The sequence below is a fragment of the Pocillopora damicornis genome, chromosome 6 (genome assembly GCF_964200805.1).
Source record: "Pocillopora damicornis chromosome 6, jaPocDami1.2, whole genome shotgun sequence".
NCBI classification, from domain to species: Eukaryota; Metazoa; Cnidaria; class Anthozoa; order Scleractinia; family Pocilloporidae; genus Pocillopora; species Pocillopora damicornis.
In genome coordinates this window covers 23,749,766-23,770,977 of record NC_142675.1, presented here as the reverse complement: position 1 = coordinate 23,770,977, position 21,212 = coordinate 23,749,766, and the positions used below count along the sequence as shown (strand labels likewise).

The window sequence follows — 21,212 nt, the reverse complement described above, 5'->3', positions numbered from 1 at the left end:
GGAAGAGGGATCGTGCGATCATAATTCAACAAGTAACTTGTTTCGAAAAATACGAAGGGTATAAATATTTTGAAATTGACTTGTTCCAATTTCGCCATACCAGCGGCGCTGGTTTGCCTCTCTCTCATGTAGCGACTCTCATGTAGCGAAAGTTCTTTCTCAATGCTCTTGCTGCTAGAAGCGTTGAAAAGGAGCTCTCAGTCAATATAATTACTTCGTTAATTTTCTGGCTCATGTGACGACAGTCACAAGTAACCAAGTTTGGGATTCATGTACATCGCCAGAAATCAAGGACATTTCGAGCCCGCTAACAATTATCAGCGGTATATCGTATTACACTCCGGAACAATAGAATATCAAGAGAATTCAATATGGCGGCGATCACGGCTCGATCTGCAAAGAAGAGTATTTCGTACCATGACTTATACAATTTGAGCACCGCAGATCTTCTATTTGATGAAAAGAAAAAGGAAGGAAGGCCTGCAAGTAAATCTTTGGGATTTTTTGAGGCATAGCGATGACATGATGTCAGAATTTTGATTTGCTTTAATTTAATTTTCGCGCTAAGACTACTAAATTTGCATTTAATGCCTGGCATATTTTTATTCCGAAAAGGACCGAGAACTAATTTATTTCCCTGCAAGAACATAAACAAATATGGCCGACGATTCGAAGATCAGCGTTGCTCGTGTTTAACTATTTCAGTTATAGTTTTCAACATGGCGTCTCGTCACTTACTCAACATGGAAAATAAGGGATATTCTGGCGCGTTGGGAACTTTTTTGATGAGCGGAAATGGCAATTTTACAGGATATTTGGACGCTTCGAACTCTGTAGCAGTCAATTCGACCGAGAGCTTTAGTGATGCACTTTCCTGTAATAGGCGAGTGTTTGGGATGGAGAACGACGGATTTTGAAAAACTGTATGGCGACCTAGGTCAATGATCAATGACAGAAGAACTGGCTCGGGAAGTAAGTGGTTTTTATTTATCGAGTCCCTGTTAGGTTTGATGAATAGCAGAATCAGTACTGAATATGTCTTGATCGAGAGCAGACGGGACCATAAGGTCCTGATTGTTATATTTTAGAAATTTTATAAATTTCATTACAGTTTCTTATATTATTTGAACGCTATTATGGACGAAATGCGCAAGCGCGGCCGCCATCTTGTCCAATATTTCTGCCGATGTTTTCGGTAGGCTGATAAAGGGTTAAGGCTACAGGATAAAAGGTTAGGCTACAGAGAGGGAGAGGGGGGGGGGGGAGTAGTCAAGGACATGAGTACAGTCGGGATTTCTCTTTTGGAAGGAGGGAAGGGGCGAGAATACCCAGTCTTCCCAAATGCCTTCGCGAGCTTTCGCGAAAAGGGCCTTTGCTATCGTTGTGGCTGAGTTTCGAAACCCACTGGAGACTTTCAAGTTCCTCTTCATTCCATATTCACCGCATGAGACAATATCTGCCTTTCTTCAGCTTTGTTTATTTAAAAAACTTAATTCAAATTCAAAGTTTTAGCAAATTTCGTTCTTAAAAAAGGAGGAGGCTGATGGCCTGTGACATATCGTAAGTCGATCTCCTCTCTCTTAGACACAAACTCGCCATTGTTTGATCAGTTTTTCCTCGCCTTTCCTTTGCTTTATTTTGTTTTTCATTTCAAGCAGGCAATATCAACGCTTCATTTTATACTTAATACGTTTTCAGTAGCGCACAATTACGACACAGCTCTTGATAAACTTAACTTAAAACAATTGACTTGTGAGTGTTGTTATACTCGTCAAGCAACGCCCTCTCTTTCCTGCATGACGGGACCAAACAATAACTTCAAAGGGGAGTGACGAAAAGATTGATAGCTGATACCGAATACTTTCCTGGATAGTTTGCAGATTGCAATTTACCTTCTTTTGACCCACTGGCTACTTAATACAACAAGTGTAAACCTACGTCGAGGAGGGCTTTATACGTTATTGCAATTATTGTCAATGCTTTTCAAATGGTTTTCATTAACCAAATGGCTTGACTTAAAAGACAATAGGAAAAAATGCTTTTTTGGTGGCTGCATGCTGCAAAATCATGCAGCAATCTACCCCAGGATTCATGTAATGACAAAGGTTTTGATACTTTTGAATCAACGTTAAAGACCTTGGTCTTGCTTTTGATAATATCTGTATATAATTAGTTTCCCATTTTTTTTAATGTCTTAGTTATTTGATTTTTCTATACTTTTTTATAGTTTTTGATAGACTGAAATGTTGTAGTATTTCATGCAGTGAAATGCACTATTATCATTATGATATTATTATTATTAACATGTAAAGAGGATAGTACTGCTCAAGAAAAGACAACCTCAAAGTTCTGAACATCAACTTCTATATTATGATATCTATTCTGTCTTTCTTAACCCTTTATTTCCCAGATCAAATTTGTAATTCTCCTTACTGTCTCCCATGAAGTTCTTGTGATGTTAGTTTGGAGAATTTGGTAGTAGATCAACTTATAATCCCCTAATTAAGATTTTACCTTATTCTCATAACTTATCTGCTTGATATAGTATTGATATTGTAAGGAGAAATGCTGTCTTGGTCACACATGGGAGTTAAAGGGTTAATATACTTATACTAAATTGTTAAACTTTGTATAGAAATTGTATCACCAGTAGAAACAATTTTTATTATTATACTACATTTATTCATTCAATTTATATTCTATTTTAATTCATCTTTGGTGTTTGTGATTGTTTCTCACCAATAACTAGTAATAACCAGTAATTTGTACAATAAACTAGTGTGTATGTACATGTGTATGTTAGTAAATTGCTGTGTAGTAGAGAAGGACCATTTGAAGTGCAAGTAGACCCTCTTAAAGGAAATGAATCATCATTTTTCCTTTTTGAATAATTTTTTTCCAGTTAAATGCAACTGAGTGTACAAAGATGGCAAGATGTTGCAAGAGCAAGGATTTTCAGCACTTACGTCAGGTGGTGTTTATGCAGAGGGAATGAAGTACCAATTCTTGCATTAGGAAGATCAGAAGTTAGTTCTGGGAAAGAAAAAAGGATAGGGAGCCATCTCCATCCAGTGTTCCAAGACAGCAATTGTCATAGGTCATTGTTCAGAGGGAGGTCAGCAAGGCAATACCAACAAAGGTGTCTTAGTAATTGCAGACTTAACCTTGAAGGTATGGGCATATAACGCAAGGTTAAATTCTGTTAACACTTCATGGTAGAAATCTGTTCTTTAATTCTCAACCACATTACCTCATTTTTTTTAATGTATTTATTGAGGCCTTGCTGTAGACAAATTGGAGTTTATGAAATCAACTGGTTGCCAATGAAATGTTATGTAGTGTTTTGATGATGATGATGATGATTGATTGCAATTTAAAAGCCACCCTTTCATCAGGTTACAAGTTGAAAAAATATTCCATCATAATTATTGTTTTGAATAAACTAGCTGGCGTGGTTTATAATGTAGTTGGTTTAAAAAGTGTATTTATTGTAATTTGTAAAAGGATACACTTCCTAAGGATTTGTCCCAGGAACTTGCCATTCAATCCTAATAAATCAAATTATTTGAGCTTTTCACTGAGTGAAGCACTGGTATCACAACTATTTAACCCTTTCACTCCCAAGATCTGATTAGTATTACTTACTGTCTGCCATAGAATCTTTTGATATTACTCAGGAGAATTTAGTATTGGATCAACTTATAGTCCCTCGAGTTATATTCTGCTTTATTCTCACCACTTTTCTACTTGATATTGCACTGATATTGTAAGGAGAAGTTTTCTATTTGTCCCTCATGAGAGTTTAAGGGTTTCATACTTGTTAACTAAAAGTTGGATGAATGTTTCAACAAACCAACCCAAACTTCCCTTCCCTGCCACAGCACACTTGGGTATGTTAAAGGAAAAACTATGTTGGATCTGCTACCTTGGTAAGCTTGAGGGAAGCTGTATACTATACTCTGTTTTCCAACTTTTCAACTGGAACAAAAAACTGCGTTCAAAAGGACAATGGGAGTTAATTCATGGAACACGACAGAAATGGAACTTCAAAAAGACGTGGGCTGGATATACCGTATTTCCCTGAATAAGTGCTCACACTCAAGGCAAAATGTTATGCAAAAGCGCCCCTCGAATAAGCGTTCCTTATCCCTCACTTTCTACAGTGGGGATACAAGGAGAGCTGGCCTGTTTCTAATGCCACTTTACGTAAGACTTTTTAAGCTTCAACAACAGCGAAATCAGCACAGGAGAGTGGTTTCTTTTCTGTTAAAGTCACTTCCAGTTATTTCTATCTCCCTATGCTGTCAGTTTTCCTTATGTGCTTTTTCTGTGATTTTCATTTTTGTCCTGTTGCTGCGCTCACCCAATAAGGGACCTTCTTCCGATATGCCCCCCCTCCCCTCTATTTAGCCAGACGAGCGCTTATTGGAGGAAATACGGTAACTAGTTCGGTTGCTGTAGAGTATCAGGAGAACCCCCCACTTTCCCGTCTGTGCCTCTATTTGAGGAGACTACAGTACAAGTGCCGTGCTTTTGAAGCAGGCGTGTGATCGATCGTCGGCTGTAATGTGTCCCCCGATCGAAGGGGACTGAATCGGTCATAAGGCGTCAGACTTCCAACTTTACAGGTAAATTTATTCCAAACTCAGCGCTCAAATTATACCCAACGGAATGGATAATCTCTATTGAAACCTCTCTGACAGGTACAGGCGAACTTGTTTTCGTGATGGTTTCATCAACCGAGTTGATGATGTAAATTGGCCACAGTAAAGAGTTTCAAAGCCGACGTTTCGAGCGTTAGCCCTTCGTGCTTGCAGCGGAAGAGGAGAAAAATTCACAAAATACATCAAAATTCATGCTTCTATATCAAATGCAAGCAGTCGACTATGAATAACATTCAGTTCGTCGGATTCATCCATATCCAGATTTGAACTAAAGGTAATGCTTTACTAAGGGCTAACAATACAAAATTTAATCAAAAGATGAGCATCACATTACCGGAGAGGTCGTGTAATCAAAGGCAATTGCGCAAGCGTGCTCCTTATTCGTAGTGCACATATTGGTGACGTGCGTTTACACATTGAAGTATGCCAGGGGCGAGGGGGGTGGGTGAGGATTCCTGTTTATCGGTACGATATGGCTTAGCGTCAGCTGTGCAGAAGGTGGAGTTGCTTTTGTTTATACTGAGACACGGATCGCGTTATCAATGCCTAGTCTCGTTTCTCGTGCAAATAAAAAAAATGAAGGATTTTGTTTTTAATGGATGCAGAATCAATAATGCCCCATACGGCTGCTACTGATCCGTCATCTCCGCTAGGAACGCTTGCAAGTCCCTAACCACGCTGTCGAATGATGGCCTTGCTTCGGGATCCTGATTCCAGCACCTTTCCATGAGTTGCCAGCATTGTTCTGGAAACACGTCCAACCTCTCTGGTGTCTTGTTGTCAACGGCATTCATCATGAGCATAACCAGAGGTAGAAAGTGCCGGTTTATATTCTGTGGTTGGTTGCCCTGGCCTTCGCACACTCGCCAGAGCAACATACCGAACGCGTACACATCAATGGATTTGTCGTACTGTTGTTTCATCATTTCGGGCGCCATGTTGATAGGAGTACCAACCAACGAGTTATTGATGAGACCCTCGGGTTTACAGAGACCCAGATCAGTTAACTTTGCGTTGTTTTCCTCGTCCAACTAAAAGGAGAAAAGGAGAAAATCGAATTCGCTCGTCCAAAAATGTAATGTACCACTTATATGCTGTATAAATTCAAAATTCAGAATACTATTATTTCTAAGTCCCCTTTTGGTTCAATAATCGGCTCCTCTTAGGGAACTCTTCATAAGCACAGCCTTACATAGTAAACACCCACCACAGCCCCATCTATTTTTCAATCAAGGCTAACAGGCAGTGTGACGGTACTCACCAAGACGTTCTGCATTTTAACATCGCGATGGATCAGCTCCTCTCCGTGAAGATACTGCAAGGCTTTGGCAACGTCAAGAGCTACCTCAAGCCTCTTTCTCAAGGAGGGTATACCCGCTAAACCATCACGAAGATCGCATCTCATTCGCTCCGAGACAAGTTGCACAGAAAGGCCACGAGTTGGGTTGGACTCCACTACGGTGCATATAACGGGTAGAATGTTCGGATGGTGGAGAGCTCTTAAACCAAGAAGTTCATTTTAGTAAATTGTTCGAATAAGAAAAGACGAGGGCTTCAATAGCTTTCAAGAATTTCCTTAATCTTCCGAGTGTTCGGATAAACCCCTGTGAATATGGTGTCGGAAAAGTGACGTCAGCCGTGTAACCTCGCAACGCAAAACCAAGGGTGGTCTTTAGGATTGTGGTTTTGTAAAAGATATAGGCTAGGATCGACGCGATACGAAGCGTGTGACGACTAGAATAAAGATAGGAAAAGAAAACTACGCGAGTGACTAGTGTTGCTATACTGGGATTTCCAACACTAACTGGCACCTCCGACGGGACTGAGATCGAGACATGGAACTGGAGGCACTTCAGAAGAATTTGGACGCAAAACTCAAGCTTTTGGCGTACAAGCAAGAAAAGGGAAAGGGCATTGTGGACAAGGCAAACGCGACAACTATTGGGAGACACCGTGACGGGCTGGTGTGTTTAGCAAAAGAAGCGGACGAGATCAAATTAAAGATCGAAGAGAAGAAGATTGCAAAGGGTGAGCAAATGGACGAGGTATGTGCATGGAGCAATGAAATAGACAAAGTTATTGAGGGTGTAGACGCGGAGATCGAATACCTTGGGAAGTGTTTGGGGGAGGTGAAGAAAAAATCGCAAATGGCCGAAAAAGAAAGCGAGAAAGCGACAATCGCGAAGGAGAGAGAGGAGCAACTCGCGTTTGAAAAAGCACAATGGGAAATGAAGCTTGATTACGAAAAAAAATCAGAAGAATTAGGTAGCAAAAAAGGGAAAGGGTTATCAGGCGATTCCGGAATGCACGCAAAGTTGCCAAAGCTATCAATAACGAAGTTTGATGGGTCCTTCGAACAATGGCTCTCTTTTTGGAACAAATTTTCCGCGGAAATAGACGCGACGGATCTGTCAGCAGTGACAAAGTTCGCTTATCTAAAGGAACTCCTTGTTACAAAGGTACGAGCGGACATAGATGGACTCCCGTTCAATCTTGAGGGGTACGAAAGGGCGAAGGCCATCCTAAAATCGGAGTACGGGAAAACGTCAGAAATTGTAAATGCATATGTAAACAACATCATGGGTTTGCCTACCATCACAAGCGCCAGTCCAAAAGAAATTAATGAGTTTTACAAAAGGCTTCTGTTCAATGTACAAAGCTTAGAGACGCTCGGGAAGTTACGTGAAGTCTCCGGAAATGTGAGGGCGGTGTTAGACAAACTGAAAGGAATAAAGGGAGACTTAGTCCGGGGACACGAAGATTGGCGAGACTGGGATTTCGCTAAACTGATTCAGGCAATTAAAGGTTGGAGAGACATAAATTCAGAAGGAGAAGAAAGCGATGGTGCGAGTGTGTCCAAGAGGAAGAATGATCGCAACGACTGGAATGCCCGCGTTCCGCCGCCACGCGGAAGGTCTTATCTGGTCCAACAACAAGCAAATGGAGGACAGATGCGCGGATGCGTCTATTGCGATGACACGAACCACACATCCGCTAATTGCACCAAAGTTGTCGCGGTCGGAGACCGCAAACGAATTCTGAGCCAAAAACAGTTGTGTTTTAATTGTACAAGTGACAAACACAGAGCAGACAGCTGTAGAAGCCGCGGGTGTCATAACTGTCAACGCCGACATCACACGTCAATATGCGATCACCCACCAAGCGGTCACACAACGAGGGGAAGATTTATGACGGCACAAAACAAAGGAACAGAGAGAGTCGTGTATCCCGTTGTTGTCGTAGAAGTAAATGGAATCAAATGCCGCGCACTCCTAGACACTGGGGCAGGCAGCTCATACGCGTCGTCAGCTATCCTTGAACACCTGGGAAACAAACCGCTACGAGAAGAATTCAAGCGCATAGAGATGATGCTTGGGTCAACAAACAAGGTCATCGGAGTTCATAGCGTGACGATTGGCAGCCTTGATGGAAAATTTCGATTGGAAACGGAAGTCACCAGAGTGGACCGTAGTACATTGCTATCACTTGACAACCCAGGATATGCTGGGATACTGGAGAAATATCCCTACTTGGATGGGGTATACATGGACGACAGAGACGAGAAGCCTGAGCTACCAGTCCACATTATCCTGGGTGCGAGCGAGTACGCGAAAATAAAGACAGAAACCATACCAAAGATCGGACGTCCCGGCGAACCTGTTGCAGAGCTAACAAAGTTCGGATGGACAATTATGTCACCAGGTAAAGAAGTTGACCTCTCTAATATGTTCTTGACCCAGACGACAGCGGCAGATTACGAACAACTATGCAAATTAGATGTTCTAGGATTGCGTGACACACCAGGCGGAGATCAAGCAGATGTTTATGAAGAATTCAAGGAACAATTAACACGAGGGCCAGAGGGATGGTACGAGACGGGGCTACCCTGGAGGGGAAACCACCCTCCACTGCCCAACCACAGAGCGGGAAGCTTGAAGCGATTGGAAAGTACCATTCGGAAACTGGAGAAGAACGGAATACTCCAGAAGTATGACGCCATAATTAAAGACCAGCTTAACGAAGGAATAGTGGAGCGAGTGTCAGGCCCACCAGTGGGAAAGGAGTTCTATATTCCACATAAAGCAGTGGTGAGAGAAGCTGCAGAGAGTACCAAACTTCGAATCGTGTACGACGCCTCTGCCCGAGCTTCAGAGAAGGCTCCTTCTCTCAACGAGTGCCTTCACGCGGGACCTCCGTTGCAGAACAAGCTTTGGGCTGTTCTTGTCCGTGCACGTTTCCACCCAGTCGCGTTAACAGGTGATATCAAGCAAGCGTTCTTACAAGTACGAATACGGGAAGAAGACAGGGATGCCATGAGATTCCACTGGATCACGGACTTGCAATCCAGGCGAGTGGAAATACTGAGATTCACGAGAGCTCTGTTTGGTTTGGCCCCATCGCCCTTTCTTCTTGGGGGAGTTATCAAACAACACCTGGAAGCCTGTCGTACCGAGAATCCGGACCTGGTGAGGGAAATAGAGAAGAGTCTATACGTCGATGACCTTATCAGCGGGGGACCCACCGTAAAAGCTGCCCTTGAAGTCAAAGCAGGCGTTACCCATGTCTTTAACCAAGCCTCATTCAAGCTGCACAAGTGGCATTCAAATGTTCCGACAGTGGAGTCCCCTGGTGAGTCTCTTAGCGAAGATACTACATTCGCGAAAGAACAGTTGGGTGCACCTCAAGAAGGAGGGGGATCTATTCTCGGGCTTCCATGGAACAAGCGACAAGATACCATTGAAATAAATTTCCCAACTGACCGCACCCAAGTGACAAAGAGAGGGATACTAGCGAAGATAGTAAGAGTGTATGACCCGTTAGGGCTCGCAGCGCCTATGACATTGAGTGGAAAACTACTGTACCGAGACGCATGTGATTTGAAAGTCGGATGGGATGCTCAACTTCCTGGTCAACTGGGAACCAAGTGGTCAAGATGGGAAGCACAGCTACCAGTGAGCATTTCCGTACCCAGAGCCATACCTCAACACTTTGAAGAGATCAGCAACATTGAGCTACATTGTTTCGGCGACGCAAGCGGACAAGGCGTTTCTGCGGCAGTGTACGGTGTCATATCTCAACCATCCGGTGATAGTGTTGGGCTGATAGCAGCCAAAGCTAGACTGGCGAAGCAAGGCCTCACCATCCCCCGCCTCGAGTTGGTCTCCGGTCACATGGCGACCAATCTCATTGTGAACGTTAAGGAAGCATTAGAGGGTTTCCCAGTTGGAAATATGGTTTGCTGGTTGGACAGCAGCGTTGCGTTACATTGGATCAAGGGAGCAGGGAGTTACAAGCAGTTCGTAAGCAATCGAATGCAGAAAATCCAGCAACACCCAGAAGTAAACTGGCGTCATGTGGGTACAAAGGACAACCCAGCTGACCTTGGCAGTCGGAGCGGAAGCGTGGAAAATGAAGAGCTATGGTGGAGAGGGCCTGAGTGGCTACTAGACCGAGAGCGATGGCCAGCCGATATTAAGACAACGGCCACACCAGACAGTCAGGCGGAAGCAAAAGTGATACGGGAAGTATTCGCTGTAGCACAAGCTAAGACAGACATCCTAGACGCCTTGCTGATCAAGTTCAACTTATGGAAAACCCTAAGGGTTTGTGCGTGGGTGACTCGATTCATACATAGCCTACGGAGCGAAAAGACGAGAAGATCTAAGGGACCACTCACGACAGAGGAGATCGAGATGCAGCGACACCTTTGGCTAAAGCAAACACAGGTGAATTTCAAGAGAGACGAGCGGTTCGAAGATCATCGTGTTCAGCTGAACCTACAAGAAAACGCAGACGGGTTACTGGAATGCCGAGGGCGGATTCAGGGAGACTATCCCATTTACTTGCCTGAGTCTCATCCGTTCGCGGAGAAGATGGTGGCAGACGCACATATCAGGACACTCCACGGGGGAGTGAGCCTCACAATGGCAAAGATTCGTGAAAGGTACTGGGTTCCCAGGTTGCGTCGCCTTGCAAAAAGAGTCGTTAAAGCTTGTAACGGCTGCAAGCGGTTCCGCGCCACAGCGTTCGCGGTTCCGCCACCAGGACAGCTACCAAGGGATCGTACCGAAGGAGAAAATGCGTTCCAAGTAGTCGGAGTGGATTTCGCCGGACCACTGAAGTATAGAAAGGGGAGGAATCATGAAGGCAAAGCTTACATAACGCTTTACGCCTGTAGCCTGACCAGAGGTATTTACCTTGAGCTACTACCCAGCCTAGAAACGGGAGAATTCCTTCGATGCCTGAAACGGTTTATCGCCCGACGTGGGCGGCCAGAAAAGATTTACTCAGACAACGGGAGTACCTTCGTGGCAGCAGCTAAGTGGCTGAAACAAGTGATGACTGACGAACGCCTCAACGAATTCCTCTCCCGTCAAGAAATCAAGTGGCAATTCAACCTGAGCAGAGCACCCTGGTGGGGAGGGCAGTTCGAGAGAATGGTTGGATTGGTGAAGAGAAGTCTACAGAAGACCATTGGAAACGGGTTCCTAACGTGGACCGAGTTAGAGGAGGTTATACTAGACGTAGAGGTTGCAGTCAACAACCGACCTTTAAGTTACGTGGAGGACGATGTGCAGCTACCGATCTTGACCCCCCACTCCCTGTTGTTTGGTCAACCAAATGCACTACTCGAGTTGGAACCGCACCGCATAGAAGACGGTGAATTACGCAAGCGAGCAAAGTATCTCAGACGATGCAAGGAGGCCGTCTGGAAGCGATGGACGGGGGAGTACTTAAAGGGGCTGCGCGAACGCCATCGTCTAAAGAATCCTGGAAAGCCCGAAAATCCTATTGTGGGCGAGGTCGTGCTGATCAAGTCGGACGACAAGAATCGCGGGAAATGGAAGGTCGGGATCGTCACGGAACTAATCAAAGGGCGTGACGGTGTTGTCCGGGGAGCAAAGTTGCGCACAGGGACCTCACATCTAGAGCGAGCAGTACAGCAGCTGTATCCGTTAGAACTGTCATGTGATCGACCGGGAGACGGCGACAGACCTCCAACGACCGAGTTGCGCATTGAAGCGCCAGCGTTCAGGCCTTCCCGTGATGCAGCCGTCGCAGCAAGATTACGTATGGAGGATCTTGCTCACGATGAGGAAGGGGATTGAACTTTGAACCAAACCGAAACAGATTGGATGACAACAGCGGATCGGACGCTTGAACATTCTACTTATGAACTGAACATCTGCCACTATGGCTACTGATTGATCAATGATTAGTGTGATTAGGGAATCGATTGAGAATTCTAGATGATAGATTCGTTCATAAAATTTAAGCGATAAGGTTCATTTCTCGACAGACATTTGCTCTCCGAGACAAATGGGGGGAGGGTGTCGGAAAAGTGACGTCAGCCGTGTAACCTCGCAACGCAAAACCAAGGGTGGTCTTTAGGATTGTGGTTTTGTAAAAGATATAGGCTAGGATCGACGCGATACGAAGCGTGTGACGACTAGAATAAAGATAGGAAAAGAAAACTACGCGAGTGACTAGTGTTGCTATACTGGGATTTCCAACAATGGAAAAAAGAATCCTATTTGCCCTTAAGAATTGATTTCTAAAAATACGGGCAAATCTGTATCGATAACTCTAAACGAACCCACCGACCGATGAGACCGCGCGTTGTTTCGCACATATTTCAAAACGTTACGTTACCTTACCATCTTGATATTGCACATTACCTGGTATTATGAAGTTCCAGGGTCAAGTCCTTGAGCACCTCCTCTGAAGTGACACTTACCACCTTAACAACACAGGGCCTTCCTTCTGGAGTTTTAATGTTGTCACAGGCGAAGACTTCACCCTGTGCCCCAGTCCCAATGCGCTCTCCTTTAGCTGGAAATTCAAACTTGAACCTGTCCATGACACCATATGCCATTATCTCAAGAAGTGCAAGATTGGGAGCAAAGCCAAGAATAGTTTCTCTTTGCATATCCTTGATAGTCTCTCCGCGATCGAACAGGTCTTGCACTTTTCTTATTTCATTGGTGAAGTCTTCATGGCAGTCACAAAGGTGCTGTTTCAAGCTGTTGACGATTGTCTGGGCCATGTCAGATGGATTTACTTTCGCAAGGGCATCTGAAGCAACATTTGTCTTCCATTTCTTCGAGCCAACTTGAACCTCTCCACTGATGGTCTTGATATGTGTGTCGATCGGGGTACGAATCGCCTCGTTGAACTTAATCGTTAATTTCTTTGTGAAACGGAGAGCTCCTCTGTTGCGTTGTGAAAACGTGATTTTAGCTTCGTAAGAAGAAAGAAGGCTTTTGGCAAGAGCGAGTGCTGCCGATGGAATGTTGTTGTCTCTGACAATTTCTCCTTGAATTTGCTCCATGCCGTCTTTGAGGCCAACAATGAACAGATCTCTGGAGTGGAACATCATTGTTAAGTTTTGGTTGATCTCTCCTACGAGTTTATTGGCCACCATCCCCTGAATCTGGTACAAACAGTGAGCTACAGCTGCTTTCTCCTTTACATGACCACTTGAGGGAATGGTAAATTCGGTCAAAACGTATACAAAATCTCCTGCCTCCTTTAGGATGTCTTCTCTGGCTCCATTTATGGCATCACTGAGCAGCTCTTGTATATCCATGGCCCGCTTTTCGTCCTCCAGGTCGCGGATTATGTTCTCGTGAACTTGCTGTTCCTCGTGCAAAAGTGTTTCCAACGTCTTCAATATTTGCTTCTTTCCCCAATTTAAGACGTTGGCTTTCTGAATGAAGAAATCCAAGCATCTGGAAAGAGCACGCACGAGGATTTTGCACACACACTCTACCCTTGCACGTAAGGATTCTTCAGCGAACTTTTTCAAGCTGTTTTGAAATCCCTCAAAGGCTTCTGTGTAATCTGTAAACTCCTCGAAAGAAGCTTTGGGATCTTCCTTCTTCAAAGCGTGGTACTGCTGGATGCGCCAAGCTGACACCCCATGGAATCGCTCGTTTTGATTCATGGGCAGTTGAGAAGGAAAATGGCCGTTTATGACAAGCCGCTCATACACCCGTGCCTTCTTTCTGTTCTGTGCTTCGAGCTCTGGCTTTTTCCGCGCCTTCACTGATGCTGCATAACCTCTTGGTTTATCGTCCTCATCTGATGATTCGGTACGATCTTCTGGTTCCAGTTTGCTAACAACGAAAAAAATTGATAAATCGGTCTCTGAGGATGTCATTTCATTCAGGACCTCTCTATCCTGGCAAGGAAACAAATAACAATTGGTAATAATTGATGATAAGACTGTGAAAAGAAAAATCATCAAATAGAGAGCGAATAATCTAATCGTTTTATTATAAATCTGTTAACTATTCAAAACTTAATAACAAAACAGGCTCAAATAGTTATTTCATTTTGTTTACAGCCCCACAATATTACTAGTAAGACACTCACTTTACTTATTTATAAGGCGAATAGCGTTGCCAATCAGATTGCAGCAATTGGATTTGGAAACCCACGGCAATCACTTTCATCCGTGCCCGCGGGGAGGAGAATTTGAACTCTGCTTGGGTGGGGTGGAAAATTTGAACCAGCGGAATGTACGTGTTTGAATTTTTAATGTGGAGGAGTTTAAAGGCAAAGTGTTCATCTTTGCGAACAAATGACTTAGAAATGAGTTTTCACATCGTAGAATGATGCATATAATCGAAAAACTTAACAGTGGAGAATCGCTGGGAGTGAAAGAGTTTTGTACATCTGTTGGCAAAGAATGGATTGATTTTATAAACTTTTATCTTCATTTCAATAATAATTTCGAAATAAATGCAACAGCAAGCGAACCAGGGTAAAAGCTATGCTGATGTTGTGATGTATACGTCGTTGTCGTTTCACGACGTTCTCGTGTAAATTTAAACCACGACCGTTTAATTTCGATGACAGCAAACTTTTGCTTTAAAAAGCTTCGTATTTACAAACTACTCTGATCCAATAACTGATTCATGACTCAATATTTTAGAGACACAGTCCAAGTGACTTACAAAATACGGCACTTAATACAAACCGGAAATACAAATTGTAACCAATCGAGGAATCGATCGTATTGACAACAAAAACCTTACCTGCTTTGTGAAAAGATTATGTCCATCCACCACGTATATGACAAACGCCAGAGGATTTTCCAGCTGCTTTTTTACTAAGTTGTCCAGCTCTTTATTTTCATTTCTTCCAGGGGAGTCTATGATGCTTACACCGCACTTCAAGAACTCGATATTTAATCCGGTCTCCACGATCGCCCCCACTTTACTAGGGTCACCACGATCCTTCGGTTTGAGCTCGATCTTCTTTCGAGGGATTCTATTTCTATCCTTGCCTTTCATCTTTATCTCTTCTAAGGTTTTACCATGTGTGTCAACCAGGCGACAGTAAGGCTCCTCGGCGTGGCAAACGCGAACAATTCTCGCGGTGCTCGGTTGGTCTGATGTAGGAAGCGCTTTACAACCTAGGAGCTCGTTGATTATGGTGCTTTTTCCGCAGTTGGTTTCCCCGACAAAAATGAGCGCCGGCTCCTGATCAAACAAATCGGTAACTTCCTTCTTCTCCTTAGCTGTGTAAAGCAGCTCAGCAAGGGCGTTATCGAACTCTAGATGACCATCCGCCATTGCCACTGTTTGAGCCATTGCTTGAACTTCGTCTGGAGAGGCTTGCACGGGTGAGGTTTTGTAGCGAAGTTCTTCAACAATTTCTGCAGTACCTTTATCGGAAAGCTTTCGAACGATTTCATCGAAGTATTTAACCGTGTCATGGTGAACTTTTTTCAGCACAGCCTTGCTTTTCTTGAAATCCTCGAACACATCTTGAAGCGCCATGGTTGGACGACTCGACGAGATTGGAGAGCACTGCATGAAATTCAAAGGCTATTGTTCCTTATATTCCTTAATTGGAAAAAAGAGGAAGTCAAATGGTCATCGATCATGCACGCAGTCTGCAGTTTCTTGCTATACCAATCCTTATTGTTACGTTGTGTTATGACTAATGTTATGTTATGATTTAAAGTTAAGTTCCACAAGAAGATTTCCCTATTAAGTTCGAACGCTACTCGTTGGATCTTACTAAAGGTCTCCAGGTTGACAACAGCGCAAGCGACTCAAGACAAAAATGGCAGACCTGTCAAAATAATCAAGGGAGTTCTTGGCGATCCAATATTTCCCCTCAACGCTCTATTACAGTTACAGTTAGCCCGAAAGCTCTTGCTCTTTTCATCTTGTCAGAGATAGATTCTTCTAATGAAACCCCACTCTGACTGGTAAAATTGATCTTTAAAAAAAAACAACAATAACCACAAAAATAACAATTTGCTGATGATAGCAAAGTTGTGTACATGTCTGAATTGATTAAAGAAAGATTTTTAATGAAGTGGAGCTCAACGAGAAAAGAAATCCATACCAGAAAATTGCGAGTCCAGTCCAGTCCAGTCGAATCTCTCATTGCATGTCTGGATGTCACGCGACATGTTACCATAGCTTAGTTTTTTCGAAAATCTGAATGAACCAGGAATCAAAGTGAATTCTAGAAATAAGCGTGGTTTGTTGGGCTCGTCTGTACAGGATCAAATCTCTTTGCAAACCTTTATACTGAATGAGATCCAACCTGACCGTCATTGTGAACAAATGGCTTCCCGCGAGGGTGAGAAAATTGGAAATGTTGATTTGAAGTAGTTCATGTTTTCCGCATAACGAAAGTCTGCAGTCTGGCCTTTCTATTGACATGCAAAACATGCAACTGGTTGCAGAACGAGAGCCTAAACTAAGTAATACTTAAGCTTTGTAGGGGAGTTAAACGAAGCCAATTTTCATTGAGATTAAGCTTAATGAGTACATTACCGACCGCATTTTAGTAAGAGAGGGAAATAGAACCTTTGGTACGTATTCTAAACTGTCAGTGATCATGCAGACGAAAACCAAAAGTCACCAGCTTCTCTTCATTTCGTTTATGTATTATTAAAAGTTATGTTTCCATTACGAGAATCGTTCCCAGAATTAAGACATATTATATTCTTTGGAATAGTTGCAGATCGGCTCTAATTATCGTCACAATGCGATTACACTCAGAAATTTATGTTTCTGACTCACTGCAAGCCCATAGTAACACTAGTTTCAGTTTGTAGGAACATTCTGAAATCTGTTTCTAGAGATTTCTTAAACCTCTTATTTTCTTTTCCTTTCAAGCTCAGTTTGAGGTCCGTATGGAATATATATATCTGTTTGAATCAATGACACCCAATTTTAATTCACAAAACCAAACACCAAACAATGTGTGGGACAAAAACAACCTTGCTATTTAACTAATATTTTCACAAATACGAAACTCTTGCATGATGATATACATAAAATAATGATAAAATAATACTCAAATATGCTATTTGACAAAAAGGCTGGCTGATAGAAACACTGAACAGATACAAAAACAGTAAACATGAAATACTGGAAAAGTATGGAAAGGTCAAAGAGAAATATCTTCTAGGAATACAAATGAGGTTTTCTATGTATTTGCTAATTAGCGAAGGAATAGAGCAAATGATATAAATTACTAAGTAATCTTTTAGGTACCTATTATGATATCAGGGTACTTTTACTTGCAGTATGGGAAAACTGCACAACAGGAAAAGTCTGCTTTAATGTTAATTAAAATTACTTGTACACAATGATGATGCAAGACTGTATGTCTCTGTACCAGTCTATCATGTATGTATTTTAGAGGCACATAACCCAATAATGGGCAATGTTTCCTATACACAAGATTGTGTTTGTTAAAGGAGATCGATTGGCCTTAAATTTGCTGTTCTTTTATTTGCTTTTGCTGTTTTGTGAAGATTAAGAAATTAATTGCGAAAAGTTACATAGGTTGTAGAAAACTATCAGTTCAGCTCTTCCTACGCAGTTGATTTTTAGAAAATTTACTCACAGCTCTTCATTGGAGGGAGGGGGGGGCAACTTAGTCTGTCTCAGAATGTATTAATTTTTTTAAGGAGGAAGTACACTCTGGTAGCACTTGGGAGTGGGAAAATTTGAATAATCTTGGCATTTTATATTTTTCACTGGGGTTCAGTGCAGTTGTCTGGCTTGTTCTTGTACTTTTGTATGGATCTCATGTATTTTATAATCAACCCATTCACTACCAAGATCTCATTGGCAATTCTCCATACATTCTATCATATAACTATTATGTTGCTAGTTTAGAGGATTTAACATTGGATAAACTAATAATCCTCTAATTGATTTTTTAATCTCTATTCTTGTAACTTGTCTGCTTGGTATTGTGCATGTAAGGAGAAGTTATTTCTTGGTCACTTCTAGTCCTAGGATTCAAGTTCACAAGTTCTAGGATTAACACAAAATACTATTTATAAGTATTGCAATCAGTAGTTCTTACAATCCAACCTGTCAAGTTTAAAACTGAATTTTGGGTACCAAGAAAATGAAAGCTTATAATTTACCCTTTTCCTTTAGTTAGCCAAGATAATTGATTGAAAGTAACATCTTCACCATTGTAAATCCAGGTATCTCTGGCAATGAGAACACAGAAACAGAAGAATTTCCTGCCCCATCATTTGAAGAACAGTTTAAAGACTTGACCTCTCTCATCTCCTTCTTTGAGGAGTGCTCAATCCAAACATGGCAGTTTATTGACAACATGAAAGAGAAGTTCCCTATTAGCTTGAAAACAGATATTACGACTGACAAAGAAAGGCAGAGTCTACAATCATATCCTTCCAAGAAATCTACTCTTCTTGTTGTTGGACAAACAAATAGTGGAAAGAGCTCCTTTGTGAATAAACTTCTTGGTGGGTCATTCATGCCAACTTCTTGAGTACCATGCACATCTCGCACTGTCCATCTTAAATATAGTGAGAAAAACTGTATCCAGGTTTGTGATACACCATTCTGTTTGAAACTTTTTAAGAAAGAGAGGCTGATAATTTGATCAAATATCAGCAGTTTTTTTTGAGGGGGGGAAATAGATTGTAACCCCTTTTTGCCTTCCCCCTTTGCTTCTCAGGAGTGGCTTAATTTCATAGCTTAGTTGGTAGTAGTGCACCCACCTGTATCTTAGAGAAACAGGTTCAAATCCTTTCGAAAACCTGAATTCTAAAGAAGAGGGGGGGGGGGAGGCTGCTGAGCCCTCCAATTTTTGCTAAAGGGAGGAGATGTATAGCCCCACTACTCTGCCATCTGTCTTTCCTCAGGGGATTTTTGTAGAGAAACAGGTTCAAATCCTTTAAAAAACCTGAATTTAAAGGAAGGGGTGGGCTGAGCCTTCCAATTTTTGTCAATGGGAGAGGAAGTATAGCCCCACTACTCTGCCATTTGTCTTTCCTCAAAGGATATTTGTAGGTTTTCCAGTTTTCCTTCTTCCACAAAAACCATTTTTGCACGGGCACCAGTCGTTTCAAGTTAACCTGGCTTACATGATTTTTTTTAATTGCAAGGAGTTACAGATATTTAGGCAAAGTAGCTTGGCGTATGATTGCAGCAGCAAAGGCCAGTGTCCCCCCTCTCGATCAATGGTGTATATGGCAATCACGGAACCTTTTCTTTCGCTGCTCATTTTACTCGTATGCAGTCAATGAATATGAAAAAGTCCTAAGCAGATGACAAGTAATGAAGCTCTGCTTGGAGCCATGTTCATTATGTTTTTTTTCTTTTGAAAAACAGCTTGACTTCCACGGGAATGCAAAGCTGAACGTTTCTAAGCCAAGGGATGACACGATTCCGTATCCTGACAACTAGGCGCCTTTCCATGTTCCTGCTACGAATCCCGTTGCAAGTGCATCTGACCCTGATTCGGTGAACACTCTGCGGGACCATTGTGTCTACAGTCTTGCAGTCTTGCTTTTGCTGTTTGTGAAGGAGACCACCCTATGCCCAGACGTTAAAAGTGGATGTGGTGAATGCTGCCGTAGCCTGAGGAGAAGACTGTGCGTACGTCTCCGGAATGAACGATCCAGAGGGTCGGTCTTCTGGCGAAAGGAAAAAGGCTCGTGAAATTGTCTTTTCCATTTTTGACTTTCAGCAGAAGCATAGCGAGTATCTGCTTTCAGTGATGGATTCTTTCAAATCGAAGGTCACTGAGGTGGTTTCTAGTTGTGAAACCATGCAACTATTTGAATCTACACCCTGAGAAAGTCAGCTTTTCTTCTCTGTCAAGGGGTTGAGCAATTTTTAGATGAAAAAGAAAATAGAATTTACGGCTGCCCTCAAGGGAGACCTTAAAATTTCAATTCCATTTCCACCTACAGAGCAATTTATATTGGCCAGATTTGATGAGAAAAGTTTTTATTACATTGTACAATCTATTAGCATTCGATTCAACTCATGAAAAGACATACAAACGAATCGTGAAAAACTTTCTTGGGTTACAGTTTGAGAGAAGCGATGATTTCTCGCTCATTTTACTTGTGCTTGTTTCGTTTAGCTTTGTTATTTATGTTTTTTGTCTTGCATTTAAAGCAACCATACATGGTGATGGAGTATTTATGTCTTAGATCTACTTTCAAAGCTGTTTTTGGGCACGAAAAATAGTTTCATCTTGCTTTTTTTGATGTAACAAATGTGGTACCAATGATTAGACTCAGCCTGTGCAGTATGACCTGTAAAAGACACCGCCTCTTTTTATTTACCTCGGCTACCAAGTCATTTTTATAACAGGCAACCGTAACCAGCCCCTCAAAAAAAAACTTTCTAAGAACTACAAGAGTTCGGAGATATGTTAAGCATTGAAACAACTTTATTTCCTATATACTTCGCAGATAGCTGTAGCTCGGTAGAGAACGAGGTTCGATAAGTTGGTTTTTCGATTATAAACACCTCAACCAAATATTAGGAAGAAGTTTTATTAGCTTTTCTTCTGCTGTGGTAACTTGTTCTATTCAGGGAATGACAGCAGCGTCTTAACTGTGAGCGTTTTTTCGTTCGAGTAGATTACAATAATGTTATTAAAACCATATCACGGTACTGTGTAGTGTTGCCAAAACGAAAAAAAAGCAAAAATACAAGAAGGAAAAAACGAAAACAAAACAAATTTAAAAAATAGGAAACAAGGGAAACGAAAAGAAGGTCTGTTGCCGCAGCTGCCGTTTTTTTTTGGTAGTAATTAGATCTACAGCGTAAATATTTAGTAAAATCAAGCCAAAAATGGTGCTTTTAATCCCATCACCAAGAGGGATATAGCTACAAAGGTGTCTGCCTCATATGTGCGAGAGGGAAAAGAGTAAATTGTTACTTGTTTCCTGTTAGTATTTGACGTGTGTATACTTGCTTTAAATAATTCCTCTGTAAGCTTTCCATGGAATAAATAGTCGTAACTTACATGCAATCGCTATGTTTAGAAAGGGGGTAAGTTTCTAAATTAAAGAAACTGTGGTGCTGTGTCAGTAGGGGTATTACAATATAATTTGGTTTAATTAACTAAGTCAATAATGTAATTTGGCCACCGTAAAGAGTTCCCAAAGCTGACATTTTGAGCGTCAGCCCTTTATTTTAGAGCTTCCCAGCCGCTCTGATGAAAGGCTAACGCTCGAATCGCCAGCTTAGAAACTCGGCTTTAGGGTGGCCAATCTACATTATC

At 42.2% G+C, this 21,212-nt stretch overlaps 4 protein-coding genes across 7 annotated transcripts; 3 read left to right on the top strand and 1 right to left on the bottom strand.

Annotated features, from left to right (window-relative positions):
• Positions 1-148: 148 nt before the first annotated feature.
• On the top strand, positions 149-20,953 carry LOC149044551 (uncharacterized). Of its 4 annotated transcripts, XM_089209599.1 has the most exons (5): positions 857-972; positions 2,903-3,171; positions 3,882-3,929; positions 18,145-18,512; positions 19,301-20,953. In XM_089209599.1, the coding sequence occupies exons 2-4, from the start codon at positions 2,907-2,909 to the stop codon at positions 18,453-18,455; spliced, it is 624 nt and encodes a 207-aa protein (XP_089065725.1). In that variant the 5' UTR covers positions 857-972; positions 2,903-2,906; the 3' UTR covers positions 18,456-18,512; positions 19,301-20,953. The 4 variants fall into 4 exon arrangements, with proteins under 4 accessions (XP_089065726.1, XP_089065725.1, XP_089065727.1 ...); XM_089209600.1 differs by lacking the exon at positions 3,882-3,929 and having other exon boundaries at positions 149-972; XM_089209601.1 differs by lacking the exons at positions 2,903-3,171; positions 3,882-3,929.
• Positions 4,619-15,554, bottom strand: LOC113676282 (dual serine/threonine and tyrosine protein kinase). Its single transcript, XM_089209595.1, has 4 exons — positions 14,708-15,554; positions 12,344-13,848; positions 5,926-6,163; positions 4,619-5,695 (listed from the first exon to the last, which is right to left on the bottom strand). Exons 1-4 carry the CDS (start codon positions 15,488-15,490, stop codon positions 5,294-5,296), a joined length of 2,928 nt encoding a protein of 975 aa, XP_089065721.1. The 5' UTR covers positions 15,491-15,554; the 3' UTR covers positions 4,619-5,293.
• LOC149044553 (uncharacterized) lies at positions 6,355-7,831 on the top strand (the record flags this gene model as incomplete). The annotated part of the gene is made up of 1 exon (XM_089210015.1): positions 6,355-7,831. A coding segment is annotated over exon 1 (1,332 nt), but the record flags the coding sequence as incomplete, so codon positions are not given.
• Positions 7,820-12,140, top strand: LOC149044552 (uncharacterized). The gene has a single exon (XM_089209590.1). It carries the CDS (start codon positions 7,853-7,855, stop codon positions 11,771-11,773), a length of 3,921 nt encoding a protein of 1,306 aa, XP_089065716.1. The 5' UTR covers positions 7,820-7,852; the 3' UTR covers positions 11,774-12,140.
• Positions 20,954-21,212: the final 259 nt, after the last annotated feature.